At 37.5% G+C, this 12672-nt stretch overlaps 1 protein-coding gene and 1 pseudogene across 2 annotated transcripts in view; both read left to right on the top strand.

The window, feature by feature from the left end:
• The window catches only part of LOC146461114 (transmembrane channel-like protein 7), a 33037-nt gene extending 25640 nt beyond the window's left edge, over positions 1 to 7397 (top strand). Inside the window, exons 12-18 of the mRNA XM_085087387.1 lie at positions 236 to 343; positions 1280 to 1355; positions 1501 to 1631; positions 2139 to 2168; positions 2455 to 2592; positions 4042 to 4120; positions 4258 to 7397. Coding sequence (XP_084943513.1) covers positions 236 to 343; positions 1280 to 1355; positions 1501 to 1631; positions 2139 to 2168; positions 2455 to 2592; positions 4042 to 4120; positions 4258 to 4416 — 721 coding nt within the window. The 3' untranslated portion in view covers positions 4417 to 7397. The remainder of the gene's footprint in view (positions 1 to 235; positions 344 to 1279; positions 1356 to 1500; positions 1632 to 2138; positions 2169 to 2454; positions 2593 to 4041; positions 4121 to 4257) is intronic.
• Positions 7398 to 8899: 1502 nt separating this feature from the next.
• Positions 8900 to 12645, top strand: LOC146461115 (uncharacterized; annotated as a pseudogene). The gene is made up of 2 exons (XR_014857480.1): positions 8900 to 10943; positions 12596 to 12645. The product of XR_014857480.1 is annotated as an uncharacterized LOC146461115 (transcript).
• The last annotated feature ends 27 nt before the right edge of the window (positions 12646 to 12672 follow it).

Here is a 12672-nt window from a genome sequence, read left to right on the forward strand (position 1 = left end):
TAAATAATGGGCTGAGTCTGAAGCATTGAATCAACAGCTGTCTAGTATGCAGCTGTTGTTAACAGCTCTACTGTTCATAACTTAATTCCCAAGAATATAGAAAAGTTTTTTTTTTAAAATTAGATACCGTGTATTAATATGCAATATTATTCACACACTACTGAATGGATACAGACCCACTTGAGTAGTATTTCATATTTGAGTTGTTCCTCACGTTTTGTTGTGTACTCAACAGATTGTTGTACAAGCACACATCCTGTTTCAAGAAATTGCCATTTGGTCTTCCAGAATTTGACATTCCCAAGCAAGTTCTGGCACTTGTATATGGAGAATGTTTGATCTGGTGAGTTAAGGAATTCCTTAGTATTAATTTTATGATCAGTAAACAATAATTATTATTGAAAACAGGTGAACACATGTGCATGGATGTTGTCTTGTGGCAAGTGTGTTGAACATTAATTTAATCCTTTAACCCCTCGTATTAAAGAACAAATTCTTCTATCTTGTCCCCATACTTTTCTTATAAAAGTACTGGGGAAAAGGTATTAAAATATCAAGAAAATTCAACTTCGGGGGATCATGTCCTTAATTCTCAAGACCTCCAGGGTTGACCTCCAGGGTTGAGTAAGCATATTACCAGGAGAAATTTGATGCTGATCACTGTTAAGGCTTAAATTAAAGGGTTAAATCCAGATTTTTGCCTTATGTAAGTTGTGTTCTTTACTAAGTGTAACAGCTACTACCTGTTAATTTCTGCATGTCCAGATCAGTTTACTTACCATACATGTACTACAAAGGGCTTGTTATGCCCCAATTTTCCTTTTTTGTTCTTGTAAGGAATTTCTGTAATCTGAATAATTTTTATGGCGTCGGTTGATAATTAAAGGCCTTTCTCTTGAACAATCAGGCATGCACAGTTGTAGGGGTCTTAGACTTGCCACACCTAGTCCCCAGTTTTGATATGCAAGACTGAGACTGCATAAGTTTGCCTTATTTATTCACTGTATTAGTAAGTGCTGACAATTAAGCTCTGAAAATGAGAAACTTATAAAATTGATCATATTCTGGCCACAACATTAATTAAGTATAAAACAATAATATTAGAAATATACATAGTTTACAGGAATTTAAGATGGGAACATTAATTTACAAAACTAAAATTTATTTGCTATACATACAAGTTGCACCACATATTTGTACATTTTTTTTGCTGCATTGGTGCAATTGGGTTGAAAGTTATATGTTTACATATTAATTTGTAAGTTTTTTTTTGCCATAGGATTGGAACCTTTTACAGCCCTCTAATGCCAGCAATGGGTGTTGTCAAACTTTTTATTTTGTTCTATGTTGAAAAGGTATGTTAATGTCTATGTTTGATGTAGAGAGACTGTAGAATGTTAGAACAAAGTTCTGTCAATTTAACACCTATACTTACACCAGTCTATTTGATCTCAGATACTAACTTTGCCAATTTACATGTATCTCCATTTTCTACTTTAGGTTGCACTGATGTACAACAATGAACCTTCACAGAAGGTTTATCAGGGAACACGTTCCAATTATCTGTTTACAGTTTTACTTTTGATCTCATTCATCATGTGTCTTGTTGCTGTTGGGTGGGGCATCACAAGGTGAGAACTTCACATAATGTACACAGTGTCAGTGTTATTTTAAAATAATTAACAATTATTCCACAGCGTGCGTTGGATACAAGATGATTGATACAACGTGCGCAGTGTCAAGGTGGCTATAATCATCTTGTATCTAACAAGTGCAAGTGGAATAATATTATTGTGTTATTAAAAACAACCACGAAATTTGCTAAATCTTGCTGATTTAGTGATATTTTCTTTTCCTCCTCACAACATGTACTCTTACCATAATTTGTGGGACATGGTATAATGGCTTACAATCATACCATGACCACTAAACCAACCAAAACCCTGGAACTGTGTTATCCAATGAGTTAGTTTTTAATAATTGTCTTTAATTTTAATACTAAGTTCCATGACAGTGTGGTCTTAACAAATTACCCACAACAGAAGCATTCAGCTTTTGAAAAACACTTGCAATACTTTCTGCCTTCTTGTTACTCGACTTCCTTTTCAATGCTTCTAATCTTTGTTTTTGCTTTTCAGGGTGAGGCCATCATGTGTGGGGCCTTTCAGGTTTGTTGAGTTTTCTGTAATCTACTGCAAAATGCCATCTGCTCACTGGTGATCATGCGCTGATTACAAATAAGTCTTCTGTTGATTCCTTGGAATAAGTGAAGATTAAATACCAAAGAGTTGTTGCACAAAGCATCAACTGAAGACACAAAACACTTTGTGTGCATGTATGTCCTTTTTTTTATTCATTATTTGCCCTATGTATGTTTCTTTATGGGGGGTCTCTATATCTCTGACAGTTGAATATAACTCCAAATTAATTTAATGTGGTGTCTTGTTTCCCCAGTAACGTGGACTGTGACAAATCTGCAAGGATCTTTAGCGTTCTTAGTGCGGAGATTAATTCGTGGCCAACGTGGATTCAAGAGATAATAAACTACATAAGTACAGCAGCATTTATTTTCCCTGTTCTGATGGTTATCTGGTAAGAATGCCTAAAACCTTTGGCTGATTTTATTTTTTAGCAATTACAGTGCGATGTGCCTTACTGTGGCCACCCAACAAACTTTCTTTTACAAGTCAGCCATAAAATACAAAACAACATGTTTCAATAATCCATTGTTGTGTCACTCACCTGTTGGACTTTGCAAGGAGACATGACCTTTAATCAAATTCGTGTATCCTGATTGGCTCACTTGTAAAACAAAAGTTTGTTGGGTGGCCACAGTAAGGCGCGTCGCACTGTAAAAGTTAGAGTTGTTTTATACTGAGTGTCATAAAACCATATGGAGGTATGTCAGTCATGGCATTAAATTAGTCTATATTTCAGAAAGTTTATAACTGGACCAAGGGTTGACTCTTACGCAGGCATTAATGTGGTAAATCTCTCATGTTACGAATAGGCTTTAGTTTCAAGGATTCTGTTCTTGTGAACATGTGAACTGTTGAGGGGGGAAAGGGCGGAGAGGTGTGATACTACCCCATAAAAGCTATAGGGATGTGTGGCATTAAGGATGGGGTCATATCTTTAACCTTCCTGGTTAGGTGTTATACTTTTTTTGCTTTTATTTATCTCAAATGTTTCTGTGCCCAGAAGTTGTTTATGTATGACCCTACTTAATAACTAAATCAGGTTGAAGAATTTAGCTGGTGCTGCTAGTAATATGTAAAACCTCTGGTCTACTCTTATAATGGTGTAGTGTGCATATGTTAACTAGTCCAAATGTTGTTGTCTGAAATATGTTTGGGTTTCCCACCAAAGCATGCACCTTCACCAAAACATTCTTAAGTACTCCCTGGGGGATTAACATCAGTGTAAAATGGACTGCACCCTGACAGTTTCAACTGAATTGAATTGCCATGAAATTGGACCTGCAGTTTCCAGTCAATTGGTTTGATGCAAATCACCAAGCTGTGTTATTTTCAAAGTGACAACAAATGACAATTGGAGGAGAAATTCCTTTATGGTTTGAATAATCATACATGGCAGCATTCTGTGACTGGCCTTGCTGTTTATGTCATGACAATAATACTCTTACATGAAAACAGAAAGTTGCATTTTCTCCCAAATTTGACTTACTGTGGTGCAAATGGTCAATTGCTCTTTATGATCTATGACTCAGTGAAGTAACCTCTGAAAACTGCAGCTGCCTCTAATCACCCCCTTGCTGCTACAGTAACACGCTCAGTCAAAAACGTTGAAACATTTTCCTTCTTTCTTTTTCTCTCGCCCCTTGAGTGAAAGAAATGCTGAGAACGCAACATTGTAGAAGGGGGGAGGGCAAGTTTGTGCTACATTGATGAGAAGTGATTTACCTGGGGTCTCAGGGTGTTTCAACAAATTATGACTGCAGTTGTAGGGGTGATTGAGACCTGTGGCTGTATTTATAGCCTATGAGCAGAGTTTTCCTAATCCTGTGTTTTCATTTCACAGCTTGATGCTGTACTACTTCAGGTCCATGACAAAGTCTCATCTGCACATGATAGATATGCTAAAGGATCAGTTAGTGCTGGTACGTTTTAGATCGATTTTTAAATCCTTATATTTCATGACAGGCTTTCATTTAATGACCTCTCAGTGTCATTTCTTGAGTTATAATGTTACCACTTGGCAGGATACTGAATGTATAATTCCTGTTTGATATTGTAGGAGGGCAGGGACAAGAGGTTCTTGATGGAGAAGCTTGTACATGATACAAAGAATCCAAGAGATGTGAATGATGATGATGATGATGATGATGATGACTTAAGCTCACATGGTACGCAACAAACCGGTCTCACACAACAACAACCCAACAACTTTTTCTAACTTCAGGCTGATGAATGAAATCAGTCATTTTAGATATAAACATACAGTAAAATGTACACAAGTGTACTTCACTATCAATGGTAGAAAATTCTGCCAAAGTTACTAATATTTATATTAGACTGACATTATAAATTAGTTTTAACATTACCTGCGGCCCCTAAGTTGTATAACACCAAGGTATGACTATGACTCTACTAGAAGAGTGTTCTTATTGAATTTCACTAATTTTCAACTGTAAAATATTGTAGAACAGCAATCAATACTAAATGCAAATCATAGTATTAAGGATGCTAGTATCACAAGTATGCATCCACAAAAAGCGGCACATTTTACCCAATAATGTTAATTAACCCACACCAATTGGTTTGTAGCAAACTGTTTAGTCTCCTTGTTATAAAGAAACAGTCCAGAGTTTAAATGTTACTTGATGGGCCAATTTGCAGGAAGCAGTTCATGCAGTCATGTGCAGTGTGTTTGGGTAATACTCAAGACATTTTCTCATTCCTTACTTGAAAGAGTATTTTCCTAAGCAAAACTTCTCTTCACTTTTGTATGATGGGGCACATACATGCAGAAAGCTTAACATTTGACATACGTGTTGCAAACCTGACATGTGCCACTTTGGGAAATTTTTTGTAAGGATTGTTTAATTGATTTACAGGGAGCTTAAACATTGACAACGGCATCGGCAACGAAAATGTCACCTTTCTTTCTTTTGTGCTACTTCGAGATTATTTCAACTCACTCAACTTCTACAGAAACGGTGAACTATCCAAATTGGTAGGAGTGGCGTTCAAGTTAAGAAAGAAAATGAAAAATTCCTCGTCGTGTGCTCACGTTCTCCAAAAAAACTAGAATTTGGTCATTTCACATTGTTGTTTTGCAGAGGACATCAAAGAAATGAACTAAAATGTAAAACGCACGTGCGGGGCGATTGTTTTTCCTCATTAAACCTATTGTTCTGTGGCGTTGTCGTTTTCGTCGCCGTTGCTTAAGCTCCCTAATATCAGTGCCAATCTGGAAAGTGAGGATGCTAATGAAAGTCCCATGGAAGATGAATACATTGTAAGCTCAATGGTAATCTGAAATGTGACTGTTGGCCATGCAGTTAACATTTGCTTTTCAGATTCACACATGATTCTTGTAAAGGATGGTGGATTGCTAAGAGAAACTATTGTACTTGAAATTTTGAGATTGCAATTCTGCATGATATGATGGCAATGTGGAAAAGGGAACCTCCTTATTTTATGGAGAATAGATTTTCTTCCAATAGTGCCATGAATATAATGGAGTATCTTTATGTGAGGTTCATACCTTGTTCAATTTGGATCCGATTCACTCCTTTTCAGAAGGCAAAATTGAAAGTTATTTGCACCAGTTAAAACTTAAACTTTGGCTTTAAGTCATGAAGTGTTTTACAGAAGCTTTTGTATGTGAATCAGATCACTTTTGAAGTGCAAAAAAATGAAATGAAAAATTATAGGGACTTTTTCAATTCTTATATACCGAATTACTTCTTGAAACAGAACAATTTTGGAATGATGTCTTTATGAATTTTCTGAATTTGCAGATGTTGTTGGGTAAATAATGCAAATTAACTCAGTGAGCTTTTTATCTGTCAACTAAAACATTTTTAAAGTGATCAAATGATAGCATATGCACAATCAAATGAACATCGACAATGAAAAGATATTCTTCAAGCAAATGAAAACTGGCCATGGCTTGTAACTTTATAATAAATATTACTTGCTTTCAATCGACATTTGTAAGTCAACTAACTACAGTGTAAGTTATAAACATTCTCTGGCCACTATTAAAATTTAAGGAGAATTCTGAAATATTAACCTTTGTACACGTGCTTGGAACCCAAAAACAAGGCTGCACAAACTTTTCACCTGGAATCCAAGCTAGGAATCATTGTACTGTTGGGAATGCTGTTTTTTGCAGTTCAAATTATTGCCATCCTTTAATTCGCTGGAGATGACTCACTCTTAAGTATGCTTCTTGTGAAGATAGTATTTTTGTACCTCCTTATTATATATTTTGTATTATAGTGTGAAACTTGAAAGTTTAAATTATTACATACATTTAGCTCTTGGGAAGTTTTTTTTAAGAAGTTGTTAATATTTAAAGAGCTTTCATGTAAACCCATTAGTAATTATTTAACTATACTCAGTCAAAATGATGAGCGATTGGGATAATGGGGAAATTTTTTTCCAATTTGGTTCCTGTTAACCGAGCAGGTAAATTAGATTACTGATAATGATGTGCCACTGTTACAGAGATGCCAACCTCTGGAGATTTTTTCTTTTCAACAACCCCCTCGCGTTGTCGAGTCATTACATGGCCCAATCTATCCTCCCCTCCCCTCCCCACCCACCTACCCCTTAAAAAAATGACCCCCATTAGATAAACGTCTGTAACAGATTGGTAACGTTTTTGTCAAATGAATTATTCAGGTTAGTCCAAAAGCGAGATTGATTTGTTGGCTGGAAAACTTTCCAATCAACCCATCAGAATGCCTTGTTTTTTTTTGCATGCGTTTTCTTTTTTTGCTCAGGGTGTGTGGTAGGCAAAGGTTCTCTTGAATATTAGTTCATAGAAAGGAATGTGAAGGTTTCCTTGCCATAGCACCGTGTGGGAACATACTTTCCGTCATTTATTTTGCTGGGGCTATTGCCAGAAACTATGTTATATCCTTTTAGATTGGAACTTTACTTTAAAACCATAAACGTTTGACACCCTACCCCCCATCTCTGAAGCGGGGGTATGTACGTACAGTGTATGTTTCTGAAACAGCCAATGTACAAGTTGTTAATGCTTAAAGAGATATTGAGGGCTGATACTTATGTGAATGGTGGTATTTGAACAGAAGTTTTAACAAGTCAGTGGCTTTTGGTGCTGGCACTTTTTAAATATTACCAAGGGAACCTTATTTAAACAGCTGCAGGCAGTAGCTTAATAAAAAAGAATTGAGATTATGTGTAGACTGGTTTATTGGCACTATTATAAGCTTTGATGTGTTGTAAGATGGCAAGACTGGTAATGGTCTACGACAACACAGAGGCCCCATTTGTCGGGGGGGAGGGGGGGGGCAAATAACCTGCATGCCCCCTTCACTCTCAACATGCACATTCTCGCTGTTATCCTTATATTTCTATATGGTACTGGCTGGCAGAGTTAGTTTAAAAATTAAGACATAGTCTTTGGTGATCATATCTGTTGTTCTCTGAACTTACATGTTTGATGAACTAGTGATGTTATCAGGAGAATTTAGATGTTGATCAGTATTGGGGCTGTGACCAGCGACCTCATCAAACACAGGTTATGAAATTAGAGGAAATGATCAGCAATGATGAAATGCAATATTTCAGCAAATTCTCCCAACAAGTAACATCAGGCGACGGCGACAGCGCATGGTCTGGGGCCAACTTGGATTCCAATTTCACAAAAAAACAAACTCCGATTTTCGAAAAACAAACTCCGATTTTCAAAAAACAATCTCCGATTTAGATTAACAGTGGGTGTCCCTTACAAGCTTCCGTACCTTTCCACCATTTTCATGAGAAGTAATCCCAGACAAACTAAGAAAAGGAAAGCGATTACGATTTTGATTTCGATTAGTGATTTATTCCATGGTTTGACTGTATTTTTCAATAACTGTGGCCACTCAGTCGTTCATCAGCCAATTCTGTGTTTTCAGTAAAATCACAAATACAGATTTGAAAGGTTTGACTCAGTCTCATAAGCAGCGAGGAAATAAAATTACAGTGGTTTGATTCTTTTTATCGCAGTCTAAATTATAAAAAAAGAAGGAAAAAAATATTTGTGTTGATTTTCCACCTTCGTATTTGAGGATTTTGGGTGATTTTTCGTCGTTCTGCCCTTCTAGGTTTTAAAGTCGCCCTTTGAATCTACTGCAACACTTTTAGTCTCTCATAGATTAATACGTTTTTCAAAGTTTTTACGAATTGCATTTTACCAGTTGCTAGCACCTAACATGAGTACACTCGAACATATCGGAAGCCTTCAAGATCATCCATATAAGGGAAGCGATGTAACGGTCGGACAACAATCTCTATTCAAAGTCACTAATCTCTCACAGTCACCTGCTAATGTAAATGAAACTCTGACGTTGTCGAAAGCAGTTCAAGGCTGGTGAGCAGCAGGAATAAAATTCTGCCATTCTTTATATTTTCTCATCTCCTTCTCGAGAGTTTTCTTTTTTTATTGGATAAAATATCACCGCCACAGACTGAAAGAGGTATTTCCTCAAAGATATAGAAATGAACTATCTGACCCACGTAACTGCTGCATGTTATATAACATTTTTTTTTAATTGGAAAGCTTTGTCTGACGTTTTATTAGCTTAAGTTTGACATGAATCTCCAGTTACGTTAAATTGGCCTTCCATCTTCCAGAATGTCACGGGCATTATCCGTAGTTTATTCGCCTAACACACTCTTATTTAAGCAACGTAAGACAGCTGTTTAATTTGCTCATCACTTGGAACTCTCCGAGGAAAAGTCGAAAGGTTTCCACAGAAAAACGTTTCAAAATGATAAACGACAGCTACAATGGCAGAAATGAATCACAAACTGGTAATTTTTATCCCGAAATCATCGTCATTATAAATTGTGGGCTGAATGTTCCATTGATTTTCATATGTATTACTGGCAATGCTTTGGTGTTGGCCGCCATTTTGAGGACTCCTTCACTTCATTCCCCGTCTACATTTTTCCTTTGCTTCCTCGCTATCTCAGACCTTCTTGTTGGTTTTGTAACACAACCTGCCTACATTGCTGATGAGTTAAAACGTATTTATAACCCGTTCTTGCGCCGAGCAGTGTTTACGTTAACCACTTTGACCTGTGGCGTTTCGCTCGGAATGATGGCGGCAATAGGTGTGGATCGGTTCATTGCTCTTCACTATCACATGCGATATCCGAGTTTAATAAACAAAAAACGTGCTATATACACATCCACGACCCTTTGGCTCGTGGCCATTCTTTTGTCATGCCTCATTTACTGGAAAAAGACTGTTTTTCTTCTTGCTAATGTCATTGCTATGGCCATATGCATTTTAATTTCTACCATTTCTTACATTCAAATTTATCGCATTGTCCGGCATCATCAGATACAGATTCACACTCAACAACAGGTTGTGCAGAATTCCAGTAACGAAGACAACATGAACATGATGCGACTGACGAAAACTGCTATGAACACCTTTATATATTACGTGTGTATGATCCTGTGTTTCACTCCATTGCTGGCCTCCATGTTGCTTGTAGCAATATACCCCAACTATTGGACAAAAGCGTGGAACTTTACAGACACTATCTGCTTTATGAATTCCTCTATTAATCCATTTCTCTATTGTTGGCGACTAAGGGAGCTTCGAGCGGCACTTTTGAAATTGATACGAAATATTTTATGCAAGCATTCACAAGAAAACTAATAATAACAATAATAATAATAATAATAATAATAATAATAATAATAATAATAATAATAATAATAATAATAAGACGGAGACGGAGATTCAGGGGCCATAGGTCACAGAACATCTCAAGAAGGCAGATATGGAGAAGCTGAAAGAGAAGATCAAAGAGGAGAAGTGGCATGGACGGTTTTTGCAGGCTAGGTGGCAGGATAGCGAGCTAAATTAGAGTGGATGTTTTGCTTGATTGCGTTATTGGACCTGTGCTCCTACCCATACCATCGTTGGGGTAGTGGAGTTGTACGAGCAGCTTACGCCTACTAAGGTGTACACAGTCCACAAAACAGGTGCAGAACAGGGCAATTTCACGTGTAGACTGTGTGGGGAAACCTGAGACGCTTGCGCATGTGTTAGCGGGTTGCTCTGCTCTGGCCCAGTCTAACTACCTAGAAAGACACAACGCAGCACTGAAAGTCCTCTTTTTCGAGATGACGAGAGATCTGAGGCTAATTGATTCAGTCCCTCCCTGGTACTCGTGTGCAGTGCCCAAATCAGTCTATGAGTCATCTGAGGCATTAGCATTTTGGGATGTTCCAGTTTATGCTGAACATACCATCGTCAAGGCTAACAGAGTGGACGCTCGATTTGTGGACCACAAGAGTAAGAAGGTGTGGGCTGTGGAGATGTCCTGTCCGTGGATGGAGCATCGGGAAAAGAAGTCCGAGGAGAAGACGGTCAAGTATGGGCCACTGCGATTCGAGCCGAAGAAGCGGTACCTTGGCTATAACGTTGAACAATGTAACATCATCATTGACGTGCTTGGGTGATGGTCAAGGGATGTAGACCTGACAATGAGGAAACTCTTTGGTAGCAGGGGTTATGACGTATTGAGAAGGATGCAAAAGGCTACCATCTCTAGCTCTCTTAACATAGTGAGAACTTTCAAAGCTACCGTCAATTGACTTTCCTTTAGGGAATAACGTAGAAGCTCCATGTAGTTTTTGTATTAGAGAACTTTTATATTTTATGAGATTTTTATATTTTATCGCTAATTTTTTTTTAACTCAGCAGTTTTCTTTTTATAGTTCCTTAAGATCGCATAGGTTACAGTGCGCGCCCTATGTTGCTGAGAAGAGTTTGGCTTATCTCGGCAACTTTTCTGGTACTCGAGGGCGACCAAATATTACTTGTGAATTGCTTGAAATCCTTGCGTGAACTGAAAACTAGCAATGGGTTGTGCTAGCGCGGGAAACGGTGGAAAACGGGGAAGAAACTCGGCAGAGCAAACTAGCTTGGCAGCTGGCACTCGTTACAAACTGCCAGCGGGTACAAGGTCTAGTTTCCTCGTTCCATGGCGAAAACAGACAGCAAAAGGAGAGAGATCTTGGTCACAGCAACTTTATTTATTTTAGAGTAAACCTCGCAGATACTTCATAGCTAATACAGGCTTGTTGGTAATCCATGATGGAAATCGTAGGTTGGAACGTCGGGTTTTTATATTGTCCATAATGACAACAAATCTAGATCACTTTACAGTCAGTTACGAAACAATACCGAGTAATCATAGGCAATCAACGGTAATCGTTTTACAATAATTTCGGGACGCCTTATATATCGTCTTAAACAACGACAGGTGGCACAGTATTCGATAAAACAATAAGAAGATGAATAGCGACCATACGTTCTACTGTACATACTTGTGATTTTCTGTAAATAGTAATCAGATGATCTATTGAAAGTACGTGTTATTTACTGTAAATAGTGTTCTTTTAGCAACCGGACGATCTATTAAAATTTCATATGCTCTATTGTCGCATATTGTGACAGCTGTGTACTATTCTGCATTTCGAATGAGTGTAGTTGTACAGTTCCAAGTGAAATGACTAAATCTTTCCTAGTTTGAGGAAGGGGGCAATTTCCTATGGTGACACTAATCTCACAAAGTCACCTGCTAATGTAAATAAAACTCTGACGTTGTCGAAAGCAGTTCAAGACTGGTAAGCCAGAATTAAACTCTTCCTTTCTTTATGTTTTCTCATTTCATTTTCGAAGGTTTTTATCCTTTTTTATTGGCCAAAACATCACCCGCAGACTGAAAAAGGTATTTCCTCAAAGATATAGAAATGAGCTATCTGACCCACGTAACTGCTGCATGTTATACAAGAATGTTTTTTTAATTGGAAAGCTTTGTGTCTGACGTTTTATTAGCTTAAGTTTGACATGAATCTCCAGTTACGTTAAATTGGCCTTCCATCTTCCTTCAATTTCAAGATTTCTCGAAAGCAGAATGTCACAGGCATTGTCCGTAGTTTATTCGCCTCTTATTTGAGCAACGGAAGACATGCAGCTGTTTGATTTGCTCGTCACTTAAACTCTCCGCCCGCAAGTCGCAAAGTTTCCAAAGAAAAATATTTCAAAATGATAAACGACAGCTACAATGGCAGAAATAAATCGCAAAGTGGTAATTTTTATCCCGATACCATCGTCATTATAAATTGTGGGCTGAATGTTCCATTGATTTTCATATCCATCGCTGGCAATGCTTTGGTCTTGGCCGCCTTTTTGAGGACTCCTTCGCTTCATTCCCCGTCTACATTTTTCCTTTGCTTCCTCACGTAGAAGCTCCATATAGTTTTTGTATTAGAGAACTTTTATATTTTATGAGATTTTTATATTTTAACGTTAATTTTTTTTAACTCAGCAGTTTTCTTTTTATAGTTCTTTAAGATCGCATAGGTTACGCTGCGCGCCCTATGTGGTTCTATTTTAGCATACATACGTTTTTTAACTGCACATAATAATAATAATAATAA

This window comes from Pavona decussata, unplaced genomic scaffold (genome assembly GCF_977016875.1).
Source record: "Pavona decussata unplaced genomic scaffold, jaPavDecu1.1 SCAFFOLD_202, whole genome shotgun sequence".
NCBI classification, from domain to species: domain Eukaryota; kingdom Metazoa; phylum Cnidaria; class Anthozoa; order Scleractinia; family Agariciidae; genus Pavona; species Pavona decussata.